The 23,766-nt window shown below is 36.2% G+C and overlaps 2 protein-coding genes across 7 annotated transcripts in view; one reads left to right on the top strand and one right to left on the bottom strand.

Moving 5' to 3' along the window:
• ZFHX4 (zinc finger homeobox 4) overlaps window positions 1-116 on the top strand; it is a 178,020-nt gene extending 177,904 nt beyond the window's left edge. The window contains 1 exon segment of the mRNA XM_040085142.1: window positions 76-116. Coding sequence (XP_039941076.1) covers window positions 76-116 — 41 coding nt within the window.
• A 673-nt stretch (window positions 117-789) lies between these two features.
• Window positions 790-23,766, bottom strand: part of PEX2 (peroxisomal biogenesis factor 2) — a 33,374-nt gene continuing 10,397 nt past the window's right edge. For 5 of the 6 annotated variants that reach the window (XM_040079745.2, XM_040079755.1, XM_058422936.1 and 2 more), the window contains one exon: window positions 10,989-15,527. In XM_040079745.2, the coding sequence (XP_039935679.1) occupies window positions 14,594-15,508 (915 nt within the window). In that variant the 5' untranslated portion in view covers window positions 15,509-15,527 and the 3' untranslated portion in view covers window positions 10,989-14,593. Of the gene's footprint in view, window positions 923-1,015; window positions 1,073-10,988; window positions 15,528-23,766 lie in introns of those variants that run through there. The other variant, XM_058422941.1, reaches the window with a different exon arrangement.

Genomic DNA, 23,766 nt, shown 5'->3' with positions numbered 1-23,766 from the left:
TTGAAAGTGGGAGGGAAATAGCAGAAAAAGCCACGTTTACTTTGATGACACTCCTACTGGTCTGCCAAAATGCAGGAAATGCAGCTCTCAGTGCTGTTTGGAGACAATCTGAATGATTTTGTGGGTATTTTGATCCAAGCAGAGATAAAGACTCAGAACAAATTCATTGTGTGGAGGAGGAACTGCACAAACTGAACAGCAAATATTTCTCCTCAAGCTACTGAATCTTCAAGGCAAAGTTCCTTTGTGTGTATCTCTACACCATAACTCATCCAACAGTCATACTGTATGTTAGGTATATATGCAGGATATCTCAGTCAGCATTCTAAACTCTTCCTGTAAAGCCTGTTCGTTTGCTATGTGTCTGTACAGCAGTTCCAATCTAGGAGGCAAATAAGTAAGTAAAATATCTTTAATTTGCTAGAACAAGTATTACACAAAATAGATTTTGTTTCTCAAGAACAGCAGATAACTGTTTTATTATACAAGAAGGACGACTGTTTTCTTATACAAAAAGTTCTTATATATTTCTTATATTAAGGTTTACATTCTCAAAAGTTTTCCTGGACTCAGGCCCCCAAAAAATAAAGTAGTGTATTGTAAGCTAAAATAGAAGTATTTTTGCTGTTACTAAAAAAATAATGAAGTATTTTGTCTTGTGTCACTTCTCAGATTTGAATACAAAGACACACACACACAAAAATCTAATTTTTGTTAGCACACAGAAAAATGAAATCATACCATTTGTGAACTTTAAAATCATTTGGAAATGATGCATTTGAATATAGTTTAGATCCAGTAGATAAAGATGAAGAAGAAATAAGACAAATGCAGAAACTACTACTACATTTAAGAATGCATCAAATGCCATCCTCTCTTAGTGTTGACTCGGTTATCCTAGGTCTTCAGTATCTCCCAAAGGCTGAACTCCAAGAAGATAGAAAACAGGCAGTCAACAGAAGAAAGAAGATATATTAATTGGCAAAGTAGTTCTGCCAAAATATTACTTTGTTACCTTTTTAGCTGGATAAAAAGGAATAACTTTCTCCCAGTGGAAAGCATAGAGACAAACCTACACAGAAAAGAAACAAATCATTAAAAGGACACATCGAGATGCTATAAACTTACATCTTTGACTGCTGACTCTCCTGCAGCCTAATCTAGAGCTGGTACTGTCTCCTCACAGGCATGTGTGAGTTGAATTTCCAGGAGGGGTATATCACAGAAATCAAATCTCTCACTTCTACCTATTGTTAAACAAACAAACAAACAAATAAATAAATAAATAAACAAAGGCAGGTGCATTTCTTACTGCTTCTTTCTGTGTTTTATGTATGACACACAGTTGTCAATGCATGCTTGGGGATCCTGGTGCCTGTCTGCTGAAATACACTTTTCAGCACACGTGGGTGATAGGATGGTTGCTTTACAAATCCCAAGTTCTCTTAGACACAAGCTGGACATTGTCATGCTCAGCTCTCCCCACGCAGCTGTACTTAGGGATATGCGTAGTACCAGACTAAGACATATCTAAGAAATTTTCAGTAGTAATGTCTACATATTCCACCCTAATTCTGGATCATTCTCTAGCATTTAGGTGCTGAAATACTTTTTGGAACATATTCATAGAATCTTATTTTTTCTGTTTGAGAACTAATCACATTTATTTTTTATTTAGTCTTTTTTTTTGTGAATATAAAGTTTAAAATAAGTTCTCCCTTATATGTTCCTAGGAAACTACTAATTTCTACACGTCTGTTTTCCAACCCCATACAATAACTTTAATATTTATCCAGCAACTGCTGCCCCAAGGCTCCTGAGAAGAGGAAATTCTGCTATGTATTTCAGCAAATAAGTCATCTAAGGTGCAGGAGGAAAGAGAGTACAATAATTTATACAGAGTTTTACTTTGTTTTTCCCTTTACACAACAGAAATTAATTATTTTTGCTAGTTGTTGGCAATTATTTTTGTCGTATTTCTGGTGAGTTTGTATTCATTAACTAATATACAGATTCAAGACTTGTCTAAAATTATATTGCAATATATACAAAATAAGCTATCCAGATTAATATCATACCATATAAAGATGACTAAATAGTGATATTATCAGAGTTCCAAAAATATATATTTCTTTAGTGTTTGTAATTTCTCTCACAAAATAATAAACTAATATTTCTTCTTCACTTTTCTTTCTGGTAGTTGATAAAGGCACTGTTCAAGAGAGGAATCTGTAGTGTCAGCCTTTTCCGATTTGCCCAGGAGCCTTTATTCAGATCAGAAATTGGTTAAGTAAAAAGCCAAGAGGCTTGGAACTGTTAATGGAAGCAACTATTAACTTTGGATCTACAAACTATTTCCACATTAGAGCTATCTCAGTCTCTTTTTTTTCTTTTTGTACACATTTTTTTTACACACAAGGTACACTCTCTGTTCTCCATTACAAATTAGCAAAACCTTTTTTTTCCTAACTGTATTATTTTACTGGATAGTGGCCAAACTATTAGTTATACATAGTGTTTCTTATATTCCTTCCCAAATTTGAGCTGATTATTAAAATAATATTGGGTTTTTTAAGAAGTGAAACACTATTTCAGGTTACACTGTCTCTGTATAAACTGTCATTTCAGCTAACATCAGCAACAATGTATTTTTCCTGCACTGTAATTGTTTAGGCATGATTATTTTCTCATTGCATGCAGCTACTGTTGCTAATTAGAAATAATATGTGCTGTATTTAGATATAAACTTATTAATAAAATATTTCATTAGAAATGTTTGATTTAGAATTAGTTAAGTGATGGCTTGGTAAAAAGAAATGTCTGGATTTATTATTTATTGAGTAAAACCACCATAGAAATATTTTATGCTTTTAAGATTATTTCAGATTTAAGATGGAATTATTAGTTTATTTCAAACTACCATTACTCTAAGGGCATTTTTGATTCCTGTTCTGTTACTACAGAATTTTTTTCCCTAGAAGTCTTAGGAAGATTTGTATCTAGCATAAGATTTGGTCGTTACTACTAGGCTGAGTGATCAGCAGCCAGACATTGGACCAGTATCTCATTTCCTGTTTTCCGCAGGTGTCTATTGACATATAGGAAGCAATTTCTTCCTGGCAGTCAAATTATTTTACTTGGTTTGGATGGACAATCTTGTTGACTGGTTTCCTTGACACTGACATGAATCAATAAGGACACAAGCCATTCCATGTTCATGAAGCTGAGGTGGCCATCACAGTAAACTGCTTATTATGCATTACCACTTACACTTAAATGTGAGAGAGGAGAGACAATGTCTTGTAGTTTCAGATTCCAAGCTATGTAACAAACTCTGACTCCTGGTTCCAAGAACCTAAGGATCATAAATCCTGCATGCAAAATATCATTCTAGTGTTTTCAGGGACTAATAACTGTTTAAATTGACACAAATTAAATCAACATGTAGACACTGTTGGAGGTTTTGGTATAATAAATCCTAGGACCTTTTTGTTCATGCTTTAATAAGTTACCTTTTCATTTAGACTGAAGTTTCTTTACCATCAATTTAATTTATTGCTTAGTTTTCTCTCATTTTAATGTGATACATATACAACGTCTTCTCCAGTGTCTTTAAAACAATTTGCTGCTTCCAAATCAGTTGTCTCATCTTACCTTAGTCTACATGAGACTCTAACAGCTAAATAATTTCCCTTTTTATTCTTTTGTTTTACAGTTACCAGGTTTACACGTTGGAAACGTTTTCTCTTGCTTCTTAGTATCTAGAGGCTTCTAATCAAGTACTCCTGAAACTGTTGTGTCCTTCAGTTTAACTGCTTGACTTGGTTAGCTTTACCTTGATGACTTTCAATTCTCAATGGCTTTTCAACATATAAATTAAATGTTTCATCTGAAATTGGATTGAACATAGATGCTTTCAATACTTTTACTCATTATCTGTAAGTATGTTCATTAATCAACATTTCCTATTTTAAAATAAAATGTATTATTCTGACACTTGTGATTATGGTTTCCTAGCAACTTTCTCCAACCAGTCTTTCATTTCCATGGTCTAAGGCCAGAAAGGAGTGAAGATAACCCTAATTCTGCATGTGGTTTAATCCTTTTCTCCATGTGGTATAACTTGGATTTGTTAAAGGAGCTGATATCTGTAATTTCATTGGACTAATGATAAAATACAGTATTAAACTTCCATTCTACATGTCTGTGTAACCTATATCATAGAAAGAAAAATCTTTTCCCACCTATTCACTTGAAGCCTGCAGTTAGCAGGCTGATTGTTTTTCACACAGAAAACTCCAGCAAGGCATCTTGAAAGAAAAAACTTAATTCAATAGGTTTTTTCAATACCTCAGTAAGAATCAACTTTTTTTCATTTTACATGCTGCTCTCCTCAATCCAAGTGGCTGCATGAGGTAAATTTTCTTGTCCCCAGTTGCCAAGTGCCTTCTCATTTTTCAAGTCCTCCTTACGCTTTTCTCTGAAATTACTTCCTCTTCTTTTTATGTCCGTAAGTCTCTCTCTCTATATATATTTCTTTTTTTTTTTTTTCTCCTGGAACATATTTTCGTGCCCTGTCACAGCTCGTTCTTACAAAATTGTGTAAACTCTTCTCCTTAGGTGCCTGATCTTACAATCTCTGGCACCCTGTGGGACAGCTGCACTGCTTTCAGAAGAGGGAAGTCTAATTCTACCCGCACTGCTTTCAGAAGAGGGAAGTCTAATTCTTCAGCAGTAGGTTTTCAAAACAGTAGTTCATAAACCACCACATATCTTTATATATGTATAAACTTACATAAAGATACCCATTCTTCCTTTCTATCAGGGTGCAACTTCTTATTTTTCACCATTTTTGAATTTAGGGCTGAACAGATCTTTTTGTGCTGGTTTTCACTCATTCCATAGCCCCATCTTCATGGACAGACAAGGAGAAAGCATGACTAATGACAACATCAGTGTTCAACCTTCTATGTAAAGTTGAAATTAAGTATCTGATCCTGTTTTTGAATTTAGATTTGCTAGTCATCCATACTGTTTACAATGTAATTTAATACAGACGTGCAGGAAAAATTCTGTAGATTTTTGAAGGCGTGAAAGCCTGCATATGCTCAGGGCTTTAGTATGGGCTCAAGGTTTTGTTTCTATAATCTGCATAGGGCAAATAGAGGTAGCTTGAGTGCACTGTCCTCTAGGAGGTATGACAAATACAGTTTTTCTTTGTTGAGACAGTCAACGTCCTGATCCTGTGTGGTTTGGAGCCACACATAAGTTTAGAAAGAAAGAGCCTAGGAGACAGGCTCTTGAGGCAGGCTCTTAAGTCATGCTTAACCCAGTCTAGGCTTTGCCTCGTTGTCTTTTCAGAGAAAGAACTTGAATGGGAATGAAGAAATTATTTCTGTAGCACTGTTTTTAAGAAATCATGGATTCTAGCCTGGAAACATGGGCACGAACAGTTTGAGCTTCTCTGCTTATTCTAATATTAACAGGAGGGAAACCACTCAAGGATTCTGGCTGGGAAAGAAATGAACAGGAGAAGAAATAAAGAAGTAGAGAGCATGCTGAGGCACCCACAGATCCTTCTGCAGCACCTGTGATGTCAGTTAGAACCGATGCTGCTTTTATGACTCCCTAATTCTACTGATGTCTTTTTTTTGTGAGGGTTAATGGAAGAAGGCAGCATGCATCTAGTCTGTTTTCTGCAGCATGCATCTGAGCTACTATTGAGCTCAGTGACACTGAACAATCTGAGAATACTTGCAATACATGGAGAATACCTACCAAGTGAAATGTGTTAGAAATTACGTAGAAATTAACTCTCTGTGGCTGTTTATAGATATAACACTCACTTGTGCCCAAGCATTCAAAGCCATCATCTACGATGGGTAGTGAATTTACTAACATAGATGAGAACTATGCCATGTATACTGGCCAGAGTACCAAAAAACCCAGGTCCAGACAGGTATAGTTTTCTGGTATATGTATAGCATAGCTGGTAAATGTTGAACTCCTGAATCTGATCTGGTCAACAAAGATCAATCAGATCTGTATTTTCCTGTTTTCTCAAACATTCAACAGAAGTTTCTTCTTTAGGACATTCACTGTTCATTTTCAACATCAAATTATATAGTATTTTTTTGGATACAGATACAAGATAAGGCACTAAGGAAGTGCTCATTGAAACACAATAATTTACCAGCAATTCTGGATAAACAGGGAGGTCCCTGCTTAGTGGAGGTTGGCAAATGTGACACTCATCTCCAAGAAGGGACAGAAAAAGGATCTGGGGAACTACAGGTCTGTCAGCCTGACCTCAATGCCAGGGAAGATCATCTTGAGTGCCACCATATGGCATGTGCAAGACAATCAGAGCATCAGGCCAAGCCAGCCTGCTTTGGAAAAGGCAGATCCTGCTAGACCTCATCCTACCTGCTGATGCAGCCTCACCTCAAGTCCCGTGTGTAATTCTTTTGGAGCTGCAATATAAAAAAACCATTAAACTGTTAGAGAGTGTCCAAAGGAGGGCAACGAAGATAGTGAAGGGCCTTGGGTCACTAGGTCTGCTAAGCCTGGAGATGACACTGAAGGGAGAGTTAAGGGACAGGCACCAATCTCTTCTCTCTGGTGACAAGTGACAGCTGGCTGAACATGAGCCAGCAGCGTGCCTGGCTGACCAAGAAGGCCAATGCTGGCTTACAGCAGCAAGGACCAGGACAAAGGCAATGATTGTTCCCCCTGTATTTGGAACTGGTGAAGCCGGTGGTGAAGCCACACCTCAACTCCTGTGTTCAGTTTTGGGCCCTTCACTACAAAAAAGACATTGAGGTGCTGGAACATATCCAGAGAAAGGCAACAGGGCTGGTGGGGGGTCAGGAGCACAAGTCTTATGAGGAGTAGCTGAGGGAGCTGGGGTTGTTTAGCCCAAGGGTTAGAAAACTCAGGGGTGACCTTTTTGATCTCTACAACTCCCTGAAAGGATCTGTGGCGAGGAGCGCATGGTGGGAGGGGGCGGTAGTTTCTTAGCCTGAACAAGTGATAGCATAAGAGGAACTGGTCTCATGCTGCATCAGCCGAGGCCTAGATTGCATATTAGGAAAAACTTCTTTATGGAAAAGGTTGTCAAGCACTGGAACAGGCTGCCCAGGAAAGTAGTTGAGTCATCATCCTGGAGATATATAAAAGACCTGTACATGTGGTACTTGGGAACATGGCTTGGTGGTGGACTTGACAGTATTAGGACAATGGTCGGATTTGATCATCTTAGGGGTCTTTTACCAATTAAATAATTCTTGGATCCTATGATTCTAGATTGGATCTTGCTGGTTTTATCTCATTGATTCTCATGTTTGGAGGAATGTTCTCTCTATGCTATGTTAAGAATAGTAGCAATGGAGAAAACAAAATGGGCAATACAAGATACAGCAAGACTTAAAGCGGTATAGAACATTTTCCTGCTGACTTAATCTGTGCATTTTGCTACTACAAGCTTCTTCTCTAAGGGCTAAATTCAACCCCATCTTGGAGGTGTCAATAAAATTAATTCCTCCTACCGGAAAAAAAAAATAAAATTATTTCTGGTTCCTGCTGCTTGCCGGCTACTATTCTGGTTTCTCTGCTTCAAACTTTCTCTATACCTTTTCACTTTCATCTTAATATATTCCTTTGTCTCCTTTGCCTCCTTCAGCTATCAGAATTGAATTTTGTATCTACATAAGTTAATGCCATGGAAATATAGTAGAGTGGATTCTATGTTATACAGAATAGAATTAAACAAAATTGCACACACTTGCAAGAAGTATTTTTTAGGTCTATTCTTCATTTCTGGCTCATTGTGAAAAACAGAAATTAATTAACTAGTTAATTACTGGTTCTTAGAAAAATAAACTCTAATTTTTTTTTTTTTTTAAAGGGAAGAAAAAAGGCAAATTTGTTAGACAACAAAAATTAGTGGCTGATTACTATGGGAAATTTTTATATTTTGAAGCATTAAACAAGAAGGAAAGTATGGAAGAAAGGAATGAAAAGAGCAAGAAAGAAGAAACAAAGGAGAAGAGAAAGAATGAAGAAAAGAAGAAACAACAGTTACATTTTGTTTAACCTCAAAGAAAGATTTTGCTCTCCTGCAAGTTATTAACTTATGCACTTGCTATGAAATCAGCATTGTGAGTAAGTTGATAGCCTGTACAGGGAAGGAAAGAATGGCAAGCTGATTACTTTATGGTTATTTCACAAAACTGATGAGACAGCAAATGATATTCAATCCTATTAAAAAGACTAAGCACAGCCTTTTTTCTACCCTTTAAAAAAAATTCCTACATTCCTTGTGCTGGGATTGGATGATATGATTCTACAATTCAGGGAGTCTGCAGAACATCTGCAATGAAATTGGTTTTCTGTGGAAAACTGATGAATCACTTACTGCCAATGACTGGAAGGAAAAGTACTTGTTTATGCCCTTATGTAATGAATTTTTATGAGGTGAAGTTTGCTGTTTATAAAAAATATATTTTCAGTTGCTGCAGATGTAAAATAATAGAATTCAGAATTTAGACCACCACATTACTGAAAAGGCAGTCACTAACAGAATATTATCATTTACTTGCAAAATGCCAAAATGGGGCTTTTACTTCTGTAATAGAATTTAAATTCCCATCCATTCCAAAAGGTCTTACAAGAGAAAAAAGAAAAAAGGCATGGACAATATTAAGTTACCTTCGTTAATATATTTTAAAATAAAGTGAATACTTTTACCAAAACATCCATGTTCTGCTTCAAAAAGTAGATCTAAAACATCACGCTCTTGAGCAGTTCCTGAGAAAGCAAGCAATGTCCCTCTGTAATAATGGAAAATCAATTACATTCTTTTCCTTGAATGGCCTCCAACAACCTCTTTAAAGCATGAGTTAAAGTAATAGCTTAGGTGTAGGAACTGACCATTTCACTGTTAAAAGCAACTTCTCACAATCATGTGTATCTTAAGAGAGTTTTATGCCTGCAAATTAATTAGTGGAGCTAATTTTAAGGATTAACCAAATCGTTTTATTCTTACATTCAGCAAGAGTTGAGCTTGATTGCTACAATTTTTTAATTTAGAATTTGAGACATTTCAGAAAACTATTTCACAACTTGAATGTTCTTTTTTGATCCTGCCATGTTTCCAGGAATAGCTGTATATGACTACAAATGTGCAGGTATCTATTCTTAATGACTAATGCATTTTGCATTTCTGCAGCAAAAACTGTTTTGCTGTATATATGAAAAATTTTCAATTGCCATTTTCTTCATACATCTAATTTCCATGTCCTGATATCCATATTGGTTCTGCAAGTATGGATAATGCACCTGTTCCTCCTGGATCAATTTATATTTTCATGAAATTGTGTTTTTGTGGCACTAAGCAATGATGAAATGAGCAACCCGCACATTTTTGTGTCTTGCCACTCTACTACCTTTGAAATTGTTGCAGGATGACTGCTGTTGCTGTTATCAGTCACAGGGATTGTGAAAGGATACAACAGAGACAGCATGCTACAGGTCCATCTATACCTTCTGCAATGGCCAGTTTGCGTAAACCTGGAGACAACTAGTCAAACACAACTGAACTGCTACTCTATTTTCCACAATGCACGTAATAGAAGCTGTGCCACTTGGCTAATTGCCCATCCCATGCTTGCATCTGCAGCATGCTCTGGTCTTTCAAGCATTGCTTTTGGAGAAGAAATACCATACACCACATGGGACCATTTTGTCTTCCATATATGGAGTGAACAGCAGTGAGTGCACAGTTTTTGCATACAACAGGCCCTCTGAAATCCTCATGTTGTTTAACTTGCAGCCACATTCCACTAGAGCTCTGATTCTTGTGTAGAGCACCTGCCTCCAGTTTTGCCCTATTCTTACCCTTTTTTGATTGTTTTAATACAAAATAAATCAGGGATAGGTTATTATTGGTAATGCAACAGTCATGGAGATGTTGAATCCTTTATGAAAAGTGCAATGAATGGCAGCACACTGGCCAACTTTATCATACTTTGCAGCATTTTGTTCTCTTAGGAGACCCAAGATCAGAAAAGTATGCAGCTAAGGATTTTGTACTTATTAAAAGCTGCCTGCAAGACATAGAACTACCTGCACCAGCTATTGCTCTTACCTGAAATAGAACTGCATTTTTGCATGCAGATCAACAGACAGTTTTAAGAATTCTGAAACCCCAGGTGTGCTCTAGAGAAAAGATGACTAGTTGGCTTTAGCAGATGCCTTCGCATGTTTGTGATTCACCTGGGCGTGTGATTCATCTGGGGCCAGCCTGAAAGGGACTCTGCCCACAAACGTCTTTTCCTTGAATGATACTGGGCCACTTTGCCAGGCTTGTGCCAGCTCTTCGCTTTAGAAGTGGACACCCCTGGAATGGCAGAAACTGAAGACTATGGTAACAATTCAGGTGGATGTTTTAATGTTGTCAGCACATAAAACTATCTTGGGAGGTTGAAGGCAGGCAGCTGTAATCTATTCAACAAATTTTACTAAGAGTTTCTCCAGGGAATAGGCAAAGCATTGAAGCATCATTCTGAAACTGCTGCTGCTGTTTGGGTTGCATGCACTGTGACTTGCAGCAGCTCAGGCTACCGTACTGTATTAAAAGCAAACGACCATCAGTTTTATTATCTGTCGTAGCAATACTCTCCTGTGCCCAGTATTGTGCCCAGAATGCCACAATATTCTCTTCAGTACAAGGCAACACAGCTTCCTAGCAAACACACAGTGAAGTCTAACAGCTATGACTAATCTGCTCAAAAGAAGAAATGTGAAAAAGATAATTTGCTTAAACCTAAAACTGAAGAAAGTTTTAAAGAGAAGTCTAAACTAGCTTCTCACTTTGCATTTTAGTCTCATAAATGGCGAAGTATGAAGTCACCCACGGAGTAAGAAATAACCACCCTTTCAGAAAAACTCTTTTATGAAAAAGGAAAACTTCAGAACCTCCTGTTAAAAAGTATAATTTATTTGTCAACTTGGTTTTCATAAGAATGACACAATTCAGATAACAATTGCATTAATATTCTCAAATGAGAACATTGTAATAGACTGCATTTAGAAAATACATATCTTTCATCTTTCTTCACATCATCTCTTTACTAATGCTGAGCTCATCCTTGTCCATCATATCTCATGAAAAAAATGAGTATTTCCATGTAAGTCAGGAATCAAATACTATCCCTTCCATTTCTTTTACAGAAACTCCCATTTTTAAGGCTTCTATGAAGTTACTTATATAAGACCTCCCTAATACAGAGTAGATGGAATGGTGATGGTTTGTGGAAATAAAAATCAGTATTCTCTGATTTCTTTCATCTGAATTCCTCCTGAATCACACCTTGTAGAAACCAGTAATTCTCATTCAAATGAAGAAATGTGAAGTTTTTTAGTATGTTTATTAATTAAATTAGTCTGTTTTCATTTATGCCTACATTTTTTGATTTTTGATAATGAAAATGTTAATGTAGCACACAAAGTCAACAGAGCACAAAGAAGACTGGTAATACAAGGCTGTAACTCTTATCCAAGACTGAAAAGAAGTTCTGGTTCTTTAACTTCCTTAAACTCTAAGCATTTATCCTTTTCACTGATGCACATATACCATTAAAATGTACACACAAGTACATTCTAATGGTAGCTGAATACTAATCCCCTTTTGTTTAAAGAGAAACATTCCAAAACAAGTTTTATTTCCTCTGCTGCAGGAAGTAGAATCAGATGTAGCAGTCCTGTCTTAAAGTAGAGTTTAAACCTGAAAAATATAATGCTTATGAAGACAAATTATCAAGGTAATTAATATGTAAAACTAATTATCCTTTGATTAGTCTACAAATTATCTGATTTTTTTCCCTGTAATATCTTCAACTAAGACTCTTCTGCAGTTTATAGATCACAAGACACAACAAATCAGAATTAAAATATTCAAAAAGTATATATTTAACATTAAAGTGCTTCAGGAAAATGCTGAATATTGATTTTGAAGTAATAAAAAGGTAAGCTGGTAGCAAATAGTTTTTCAATATTCAAGTTGGAACCCTGGTCTCATTAATCTCAGCTTCAACTACAACTGGGCAGAGGTTTTACCATATGGGAGGTTAAAAAAATTTGCATCTGACATAAACAAACATTCTTTTCCCAAACCACCTACTTCTGTGAGATGCTTGGTACCTGCTTACTTGCATGGAAAACAAAAGAACTAAACCCCCATCTTAAGATCTAGGACCTCAGGGTAACAAAACCGGTTTATGCCACAAGACGCTGGCTTTACAAACTTTGTTCATGCTATGGGCTACAAACCCAACACAGTGATGAGGATGTACTACAGAAGTAGAACAATGCTTTGCTATAATAAGTCAGCATAAGTTAAGTATTAAAAGTTTAATTCCAGAAAAAAAAAAAAAAATCCTCCCCCCCCTCCCAACAATTAAAAAAAACCCAGTAAAGTATAATATAGCAGAGCCAGCAGAAAACAGCTGTACAACTGAGGTACTAAACTGCTTTAAACAGGTTTTGTACTGATAGTGTAGCAGGGATGAAAAACAGTACAAACTTTACCTGCATGAAGCTGCAAGGGACAAAACAAACCCTAGGAATTTCATACAGCTTACACACATCAAACAGCAGGACAGAGGGAGGTGGAATGAAAAAGGAAGATAACATTCTTTAATACCCAGGAAAATGAAACATTTCTAAACAGGAAAGAAGCTACCACCTACATAAGGACATGACACCTAGCAGAGGCCAAAACAGAGAATCCATGCTCTTTTGATAAAATATTGCTCTGAGACTTCAGAATAAATGAAGAGTCCACAGTAAACAAAGGTCTGCTATGATTGTAAGCAACAAACACTGGATTTTTGATGCATAGAAGTCTTAATTAATAAACATAGTTAAAGACCGAGGTACCAAAAATGCTGATGATGTTTCTGGAGACATTAGATCACCATGAAGTCAGGGCTGCCAATACATTTCTTTGGGAAAAGCTATTAAGTGATGTGGAAGGACAATTCATACAGTATTCCTTCAGGACCAAGAACTAACTTCAGGATGCTCTCCAAATAACTTGTCAGCTTTCATATTCTAATAAAAACAGGTTCGCATGTGCTGGTTCTAATTCCAACAGCAAATAACAGAAATATGGCAGGCTGCTAATATACACATTTGACAGCAAATAATATTGCAGCAGAGTATCTGGAAGCACTTGCTCTGAAGTCTCTGTTGACTCACAGAACAGTAGCAGAATTAATGAAGTTTTGGGCTGCCCACCTACTAACTATATCTAATTACATCAGATGAAAGCACTCTGTGTCACTCAAAAGATCAAAACCTAGAATTTAAGATCTTCAAACAAACAGGCTAGTGGGTTTCTCTAATCAGGATGTAGAATGAAGAATGTAATCAAGCATTTCATAAAGTACATCAAAGATACTCAATCAGCTGTTATTCTGCTATTCTTGAGACTGACTATTGATGATTGCCAACCAACAGAGCCACCATAAAGCTATTTATTCAATTTAACTGTATATGTTTTTGACAATTTAAGATTCAAAAGAGGACATAATGCATTTTTGTGTAATGAGACTCTTCTGGATAAGACTTCCTGTTAAAAAAGGACTGCAACTAAAAAGAAAATATTCATATAAAGCCAGGTTGAAGAGTAAATGGATAAAGTGTTAGAACAATTAAGGCATTGGAAAGCCAACTAAGAAAGCAAATAGTGAAAGCAAAAAGCAGGAAATTACCTATTTTAATGTATCATCCTGAACATAACTGTGTTTGATCTTCTGTGTGGAAGTGAATTCAGATTTGGCACCAACCTTGACCACACCAAAAAAACTTGAGTGGCAATTGCTACAGACAGTATCTTGTCAGCAGTTTTGTTCAGTGTCTGTGACTCAGAAGAACATGAGTTACCCTAAAGAGTTGCTGCATTCTGATGGATGATGAGTTTCATCCCTCAGCTTCTGAGGGAAGAGGTGTAAGGCAATATATATGTAATTGAAGATCAGAGACATAGTTGCCTTAGAAAATTAGCTGTCATCTCACAAAGGTCTAGAAGGTATACTGTTTTGCTTACACCTTCTTTACACCTTTGTTTTTTTTTAGTGTAACATCATACTGGGAATTAAAATTTAAAATTATTCTTTAGTCATGAAAAGAACATTTCCACTAAGTCCACCTAGTAGTTAAGCTGGTAATGGCACTGTGTCTGGGTAAGTTAAGGATTGCCAAGTCAAAGTTTGGCAAGTTCTTATTCAATTGGAATATTCTAAACTTTGCAAGCAGAAGTTCTTATTGAACCTTTTGAGAATGTTAATGTTTCTCCCACACACCACCCAGAGTAAATTCAACTACCTTCCCCATACCTGCCAAGTGGGGTAGGGCATTACGACACTGTTGCTCAATAAAAACCTAAGACCAGTAAAAATATATGTTACAATAAATTACAAAGTCTCCAAAGCCACCATCTTTAAGCAGTCTCCTTTCAATAATTTCAGAATTCTTCCATTAATCTCTTCAATACATATCATGTACAGTATAAACCCAAATCAATTTCACATCAGACACGCAAATCTGTCATTTCAATTTTATACTTCAATGGTTGAAGATTGTGTACCTCTGAGCCACATTTAGGACACGTAAAATACATATCAAATAAAAAGTTACTTTTAATACAGTAGTAACAAAAAACATGTGGACAGCCTATGGTATGTGGCATGGTAGGCCATTCCCCACATAGTGAACACTCCCTGCAGTGAACTGCTAATGTGTTTTCACTATTGGAAAGACCTGTGATAGGCAAGCACCAAGAAGAAATTTTAAGTTTCAGTTTCTGTACATTAATGAGTGGTAGCAGATATATCAAAAATTCAGCAAAGCCATGCCATAAGAGCTCCCTGTTCATGTATTCAAATCCTATCTGACGAACACTTTGCGGCTTGCAAAAAACTGACCTAATTCCTAGAATGCGTTCTGTAAGGGTTGCGAATGTTCCTTTCTGAAGAAAAATCAGAAAATTTAGAAGTCCACAAAGCTTAAGAAGTCCAGATCCAAAACTAATACAGCTCTTAATTTTGCAGAAAGATTGCTGTTGACGATTGCTAAATAAATCATAACATCTTTCTTCCAACCATCTTCCACCAACAGTGAAAATTAGATACCATAACTTCTGGTGTTTGCTCAGAGGTTGGTATTTCTCCGTCTGAGATAAGTTATTCTTGTATTGAATATTGAGAATAGCCTGTCCCACAGTTGCATTCTTGGAATAGATAGTGAATTTCCATAATATAAGACATAAAAACGCTTTTACTTCTGGTTCAAAATGAGCCAACACCCCTGGTTTAAATCCATGAAAACAGCTGGTAAACTGGGACCACACTAGTTGTTCCAAGGCTTTGTTTAGTTCAAGAGCATCAAGTTGACTTATTCTGAGCACAGGATTCACACTCTTTTCATTTCCAACGCTGGAGGCCATTTCTTCACAAAAAGACTTCCTAGAAATAAAACACAAATAGATTTTAGTATCATAGAAAATTTCCTATTTCTGCTTTTATTAAAGATAACAAACTTGTAATATACCAGCAATAGACAAGAAACAACAAAGTTCTGCGAGTGTTCTATAAATATGTTATTAATATACCATAATTCTTTTCAGGAAGCTTTACATTAATATAAAATTAGTATCCGTTTAAATTAGTTTAACATCTCATTTTTTGAAGAAATTATACTTGACTATTTCTCACAAACAATTAACATTTGGTAATAAACAACTGTTCAACATCATCTAGATATTCAGAAAAATCCAGATTTTTATATACATACATATTAATAAATGTATATATACATTTAAAAAATTATTGCATAATTGTAATAGTCAGTTGAACCTTAAAATAGATCAGAAATAACTGTAACACTATATGGTGTTTTATGGAGAAATAGGGAAAATGAACATACTAACAAAAAAAAAAGTGGAAAAGAATGGTGAGGCAGACAAAGTGTTGCCATATGAAAACTTCAATTGCTACAGTTGAAAGCAAAACTTTAGAAAAATTGACAAATTTAAGAACTACATAAAGATATGGATGAAAATTAAGGTGGAAAGAATACATTTTTTTCAATAAAGGCAGTGAGTTGTTTGGAGAAAAATCATACAAGATTAAAGAAATATTGAGCATTCAGACATAAATTATTATACAGTATTTCACTGAAGTCTGCATATATTTTCTAGAGTGTTCTTGACAGGTGTGGGATTGTGCTACTTGTCGTATAATATTTCCAGGCAAGATGATTAATATACACTAGTAACTTCAACAAATGTATACTCCTCTTGCTCAAGAATCATGAAGAAAAATAAAAATATTTTTTAAATGGCTTCTTTTAAATGTTGTTGCATCCGGAAGTCTGACTGAGAAATAAATACAATAAATTGCCGAAGCAAAATACAGGTAACACCTCAATTGTGGGGTAACCAATTTTTGCTTACTTTTGTCAACGGAAAAAAACCTGAAGTGATTCAGAAGTGTTTTCAGACACTATGCAACATATTTGACTTTCTAGACCAGATTCTTTGCACAACAGACCTGCAAGGAGCTCATAGCCTTCTGGAGAAAGTATAAGAGATAGTGTCTCAAATTTTTATTTGTAAAAGAAAAATCTTATAACCATACAAAATTACTGTGAGTAAAAGATGCTGTAGAGGGTCTTGGTAGCAATGGTTGCTAATGGTGCCAAGAATACTAAAAATAAAATCCTTCAAACTAACAACCATGTTTACTGGAACAGAACACCCCAGAAGTTTTAAAACACAGTTTAAAGCATCATCTGTAGTTTACCTACTGTTTTCCATATTTATAACTGGTTATCACTGCAAGGAAATATGATTTTGTCCTTAGTGTAAGGTGTGTAACAGTAGTTTCCAATTAACTAAGATTGCTACATGGATAAAGCATACAATACCTCCAGGCAGTCTTTTTTTAACTCCTCCCTCCTTATTAGCAGGCAAAATGTGGCTGGAAGTAGTACAAGGCCACCTCCTCTGGGCAAACAGCTATGGGGTTCACTGCATGAACCCACACCAGCTGGAAAAACTGGGATACAAAGGCTGTATACCTAAGCCTGTCTCCTTCACACTTAGTCTGTTCTGTAGCAGGAACCAGAGTAAAGCACACATTTTCGATTATCATCCAAGCAACTTCCCTCCTCTAATTTTTGATCAATGGGTCAATTCAACCCCTACTGGATTTCGCTGCATCACTTCAAAAACTCCAGCACCAATAACCATCCACCCTTTTATCCCTCATCTTTTCACTCCGCTATCATTTTAGGAACCAGAACCTCAATAACCATCTCCTCTGGAACCTGTCACTGGTTACCCACTCATAACCCCTAAAGTCTAATGTCATCTTCACTCTGTCTTCTACTCATTTCACTTTGTTCTGCTTGTGTCAGTGTTCTATTTAACTCCCAACATACAAAATCTCCTTTAAAAATGCTAAAGTTACTCATAAAGGACATCTTATCCAATATTTTCCTTGATCCACCTACTAAGACTATTTCCCAACATCAGTTCAACCATATTTTCCAACTGTTTTTCATTACTGCAGGTGCTACGTGCAATCTATATTGTACATTTCTCATAAATAAGATAGACTAAATATTTACAATTTTTTTTCCCCCCACTGTAACTATATTATCTAAAGAAACCTGAGCAAGTGAATAATAGGTCATCACGAACTTTCTGAAGACAACAGAAAATGCGTCAAATCCACAGCATTTGTGATGGATCATGAAAATACACAGGCTGGGAGCCCATATGACTGCACACCTGTTTCAAAAAAGAGGATGTGGGAATTCTGACAGGCAGCAAGCTGAACACAAGACACAAGCATCCTATACATTACCATATGTATAGCCAGCAGACAGAAAAATGTGCATATCATCCTCCACTTGGCATTAGTGAGTCTACACCTGGGATACTAAGTCCAGTTTTGCCTCTTTTCTATGAACAGAAAACTGTCAACAAACTGGAAAGAGTCCTGTAACTAATACCATCAAGGAACCCCAGATCCTGATACATGAGAAGAGCTTGAAGGAACTCAGATTGTTCAACTTGAAGGATAAGGTAGCTAAGAAGTGGTTTATGAATAATCTACTTACTAAGGGTTGCAGAGAAGATTAAGTCAAAGTTTTCTGTGAGATGCAACAAAAGAATGAGGCAACTGTGTTTTTCTCACTACATGAGAAATTCCAATTGGACAACAGGAAGCTGGAACCTTTTGTCTACCGAGACTGAAATCTCCATCCTCAGAAATTCTTGACCAACATGCTGCCTAAACATACCTGTTTTAGCAATTAATTTATTCCCAATTTTCACAGGAGACTAGACTAAATGCTGTAAAGATCTTCTCTGGGACTTGGAGCTTGACCTTCCCAATGCCTCCCTGCAGAATCTAATTGATTTTTTTCATGTCCATCATCCTATACAGAACTGTATTTGAAGGAAAGAATTTCATTGAATCTGTCAGAGTGCACTGGAACTTCGTATACAAAAAATGGGAACCACTTTTGAGACAACATGCCTGTGCAGCACAACTGTTTGTTAACCTTTGAAAATTTGCCAAATGCAAGTATTTTTTAAAAATTCAGAATCAACATCAAATATACTGTTTGTGTCATGTTTAATGTCTCTTCCTGAACTACCAGCTATGAAACTGATTGAACTTTTAGTCACATTTATACAGACTGTATGGAAAAGGAAGAATACCCAACAACAATAAGGATGCTATCTTTTAAATTATGCTTGTAGCTTGTAACATAGCTATGTTACCAAAAAAGTTTCTTTTTGATGAACAATTAAGTGTTCTCAATTCAAGCAATAAATCTCAGCATTTTCCTCAAGTTCTTTCCTGCTAAGAACATCTAAAGCTTGCCACAGGCCAAGGCTGTTAACTGGGCCCTACAAGTTACCTAGAGATTATATCCATATACATCTGATTTTAATGTGTAAGCACATTTCAGTGTGCTAAAGCACTCTGCTATCCACTATGTTTTCTTCTGAATTGACTTAAGGTTTTATTACAATTATAGGGAAGATATTTACTTCCCATAGGCAAATATTAAATGGAACAGTTTGAAATTTGCATTGTCCAATGAAAATGTCTTCAAATGTCATATGACCTGAATAACAGCAAGTTTCCTTGAGAGAAGAGCCCTAAATTTTACTTTCAATTTTACTATGGTAGAAAATTCTCTTTAAAAATTACTTCTATACAAAGTCCTTTCAGAAATGTATTGTTTTTCAGTTCATACTTTTTTGCAAACAGTAGTACTACAGTAGAAATAAATGAGAACTACAGTAGTTTAAAACTAGATAAAAACACCCTATAAGTGTTAAGATATTTATCTTGTGCTTTTTTTTGCATTCTGTATTTTGCATTTTTTATTTTTGCACTCTGTATTTTGCTGAGCTACACAGAATATAGAAAATGTTTGTTTTCTTCCATGTTTTTCATTAAATTATTTTTGTGAAATCCTTACTATTTTAACTCTCATATTTTAAACATAAGAACTCAGAATCATAGACCCAGCGATGAAAGGTATACATCTCAACATTCAGATATACAATAAACTTGATGTGCGATGAACCTTTTACATAAATACTCTTTAAGGCATAAGAGTAAAGACTGGCACTTGTAAGGTTCTCCCTTCATACTGTGAAAGATACTGCATAGAAAAAAAAAAAAAAATGAACTGACTGGCAGAAAAAAAAAAAAAAAAAACCTACCAAAAACTCCTAAAATGTTCCGTTCTTAAATAACCTATATTTTGTCTGTTTTGTCTTTTTTTAACCAAACAAATAAACATCCCACTTGTACAATACAAAAAAAAAAAACCAAAAAAAAAAACCAAACCAAAAACCCCACAAAAAACAAACCAACCAACAAAGAAAAAAACCAACAACAAACTGTTTATCACTAGGGAAAAGGGAATTTCTTCTGGTATATATTAGTGCTGTTACTGAGCATTGTAGGAATTATGAATGAATATATTTTATTTAGAAACATGTTATTGACAGAAATCTATCAATAGTTATGTGAATATTGTCAACAGCCTGTCAATATTAATGTAATTATAATTAAGGGGATAACATGGATTTTAGCTATAATACCAAGTAACATCCCCTGCATTGCTGCTATCAATATAAGCATTATTATTGACCTGTTCTGGGACTATCAGTAGGAGATGTATTACCATCAGGCGTATTTGTCAATGCATTCTGCCCACAAAAATTCTACATTTAAATTTACAGGTCTGTAAACTTTGCCTGCAGAAATATACAAATCCAAGTAACCTCTTGGGTGCCATTTTTTCCACAGGGCTTTTCTATTGTGGATGAGTAATCAAGGGGTTTCTATCTCAGAGCCACTGCAATCACATTCCCTGCTTTTCTAGCATAATCATGACAAAGAGACATATATGCAGAAGTCTCAAAATAATTTTAAGTATGATCTGTCAAATCACTTTTTGAGAAGCAAAATAAAAGCATTCATAAAATTAAAACCTAAAATTTGTTCCGAGCAGTTGGCGGCCAGTCACTACTTGTGTCCCGCAGGGATCAGTGCTGGGGTCATGTGGGAGTTGGCCTGACTGGGATGCACGCTCACCCTGAAATCAGGCTGCAAAGATTTATTGCAGCCACCCTCACTGCTACAGGGCCAGTCCTGTTTAATATCTTCACTGATCATCCATATGAGGGGATTGAGTCCACCATCAGTAAATTTCCAGATGACACCAAGCTGGAAGCATGTGTTGATCTGATGGAAGGTAGTACGGCTCTGCAAAGGGACCTGGACAGGCTGGATAGATGGGCCCAGTCCAACATAAAGTTTAACAAGTCCAAGTGCCGAGTCCTGCACTTCGGCCACAACAATCCCCTGCAGCACTACAGACTGGGGACAGTGGCTGGACAGTGCCCAGGCTGGGGGTGCTGGTTGACAGCTGACTGAACACGAATCAGCGGTCTGCGCAGGTGGCCAAGAGCATCCTAGCCAGTAGTGTGGCCAGCAGGAACAGGGAGGTCGTTCTTCCCCTGTGTCTGGCACTGGTGAGGCCATACCTTGTGTGCTGTGTCCAGTTCTGGGCCCCTCAGTTGAGATGCTTGAGCGTGTCCAGAGGGCAACAAGGCTGGTGAGGAGCTTGGAACACAAACCCTGTGAGGAACGACTGAGGGAGTTGTTTAGCCTGGAGACAAGGAGGCTCAGGGGAGACCTTCTGACTCTCTACACCTGCCTGAAAGGTGGCTGTAGCCAGCTGGGGTCAGTCTCCTCTCCCAGGCAACCAGTGAAAGAATGAGAGGACACAGTCTTAGGCTGTGCCAGGGGAAGTTTAGGTTAGACATCAGTAAAAAAATTCTTCACTAAAAGGGTGACTGGGCACAGGAATCATCTGCCCAGGGAGGTGGTGGAGTCAGCATCCCTGGAGGTGTTTAGAAAAAGACTGGACATGGTTTAGTTAGTGAGGTGTTAGGCCATAGGCTGGACATGATGCTCAAAGGTATTTTCCAACCTAGTTCATTCTGTGAACTTAAAATTACATTTAGGATGCACAAGCAGCACATCCATTATCATCATTGAGTTTGTGATTTAATTCTTTTACACAATCTCTTCTGTGTAGATAAAACATGTAGTCTAACACTGTACTTATGGAGAGAGGAATGGACTACAAGAGACCACCAAATCTTAACACAGCACAAACACAGGCTCAAAATATATTGACAAGTATTGAACTACCAAGAAAGACAATTTCACTTTTTTTCTAAGTAGTCTGTTCCAGTGTTTTATGACTCTAATAATTACAAAGACTTTTTTTCTCATATTTAGTATAAAGCATGTTCAGGATAAATCAGGATGGTTTTCATTCCATAGCAGAAATCAGAAACAATGAAAACAACAAAACAAACAAACAACTTAATTTTTTTTTCCCAGCAGCAATTTATCTTGAGATCTACTATATCTTCATGTCTTTTTCACTCATTTTTCTATTTGAATAACTATTTCCTGTTTGGGATACATGTATTTTGAGTTTTTCATGTTAAATGGCAGCATTGTTTTTCATCTTGTTGATTTTACACTTTCCAAACTCATCAAGAATATTTTGGATTCAGATCCTATGTTTAAAACAATGGAAAAAAGAAAACCCTAGTCTTTCAACTTCTCTCCAGCTTTTATCATCAGTAACTTTTCTAAGTATGTGTTCTCTTCCATCATCCAACTCACTAGTGCCTTTTCATCTTGACAGGGTACTATAGATAATTACTCTTTAAAGGCAATATTTCAACTTGATGCTGATAACATCAACATCTCATGGAGACAATATTGATATTATGTTTCCCTAGTTGGCTTATGTAGGGAAAAAGATTTTATTAAAATCAAGCTGTAATGTACCTAAAGTTTTCCTCTTACTAAACTTGTTTTTCTTATTTAGAAGAGAAAAATATTGAAGTTTCTTACAAACAGGTCTCACCAAAGCATACAGGCTGTTTTACCATCTCTCTTCTACACATCATTAGATACAAATTAATTGCTAAACTATTTACTCCTGAACCTTTATTTGGAATCAAAACTGACAGTTTCAATAATTCTCTTTACAGAAGAATAAAGAGGCACAAAACCAGATACACACAAACCCATTTTGCTGGCTATTTCCACCCTCTGGGATATTAAATAAATAAATAAAATCAGCAGTGCCTAATTCCTCAATCATTCTAGGATGAATTTTATTAGGATTTGCCACTTGAGCACATCTATATTAAGATTCCTTAGGCTATTCTTTCTGTGCTTTGGTTCCACTCCTATTTCCTGTCTAAGATTAATTTTATGAAAGTAGCAGGTCACAATATATCTCTTTTACAAAGTATGAAGGAAAGAATCAGTCTTTGAAAGCCTGTTCCTTGTTCTACTTTCTTATTTAATAACAGATCTAGGTAACGGACTTATCCCTTCGTGTCTCCTTTTACTCAGATTTTTGGACCCTTTCACTGATTCTTTTCTTGTGCTTTGTAAATTGAAACTTATTTTGTTCTTCAGAGTAATTGATTTTATTCTTACATTCCTATGCTATTCCTTTATATTCATCACTAATTTCTGCCTGAACAACTCCTAATTTCCAGGCCATGGAAGATTTCCTGATATAAAGTCTCTTTTAACGTTCACTATTACTATTTTAGTTTATTATTATAAACTACCTCAACACAAAGAAACAACAGGATAAACATCAAAGGTAACATTTTTCACCCTTTTCAACAGACAAGATTCTGCCAAGTCCCAGCATGGAGATCAATGGTTCAAGCATGGGGAAACAGTATATAGAGTGGGCATGCTAAAATCATCTCCTCTTTAGAGATAACATTAACACACACAGCTTCTTACTCCTTCAGAAGCTGCAATACATTTGGTATTGTGCATTCAGCATTGCCATACTGGGTTTGTGTGAGAGCAGAGAAGCAAGCCATAGCCTTGGTTTACTATCCCTCCTTTGATGTTCAACAGATAGCAATGAAAACTACCTTTCCACCCATCACAAGAATGCTGAGATGATGTGGAGTGTTCTCCTTTTTTCTTTGTGAAAATGTATGTAATTTAACTGTTCTCTTCGGGTACTCTCAATAGCAGAGGATATTTTAGATGTTAATTTAAAATCAATAAATTTTATAGATGAGAAATCAAATGATACGTA

The sequence above is a fragment of the Hirundo rustica genome, chromosome 1 (genome assembly GCF_015227805.2).
Source record: "Hirundo rustica isolate bHirRus1 chromosome 1, bHirRus1.pri.v3, whole genome shotgun sequence".
Classification (NCBI taxonomy): domain Eukaryota; kingdom Metazoa; phylum Chordata; class Aves; order Passeriformes; family Hirundinidae; genus Hirundo; species Hirundo rustica.
The sequence above is the reverse complement of the archived record's forward strand: the minus strand, read 5'-3'. Positions and strand labels throughout refer to the sequence as shown.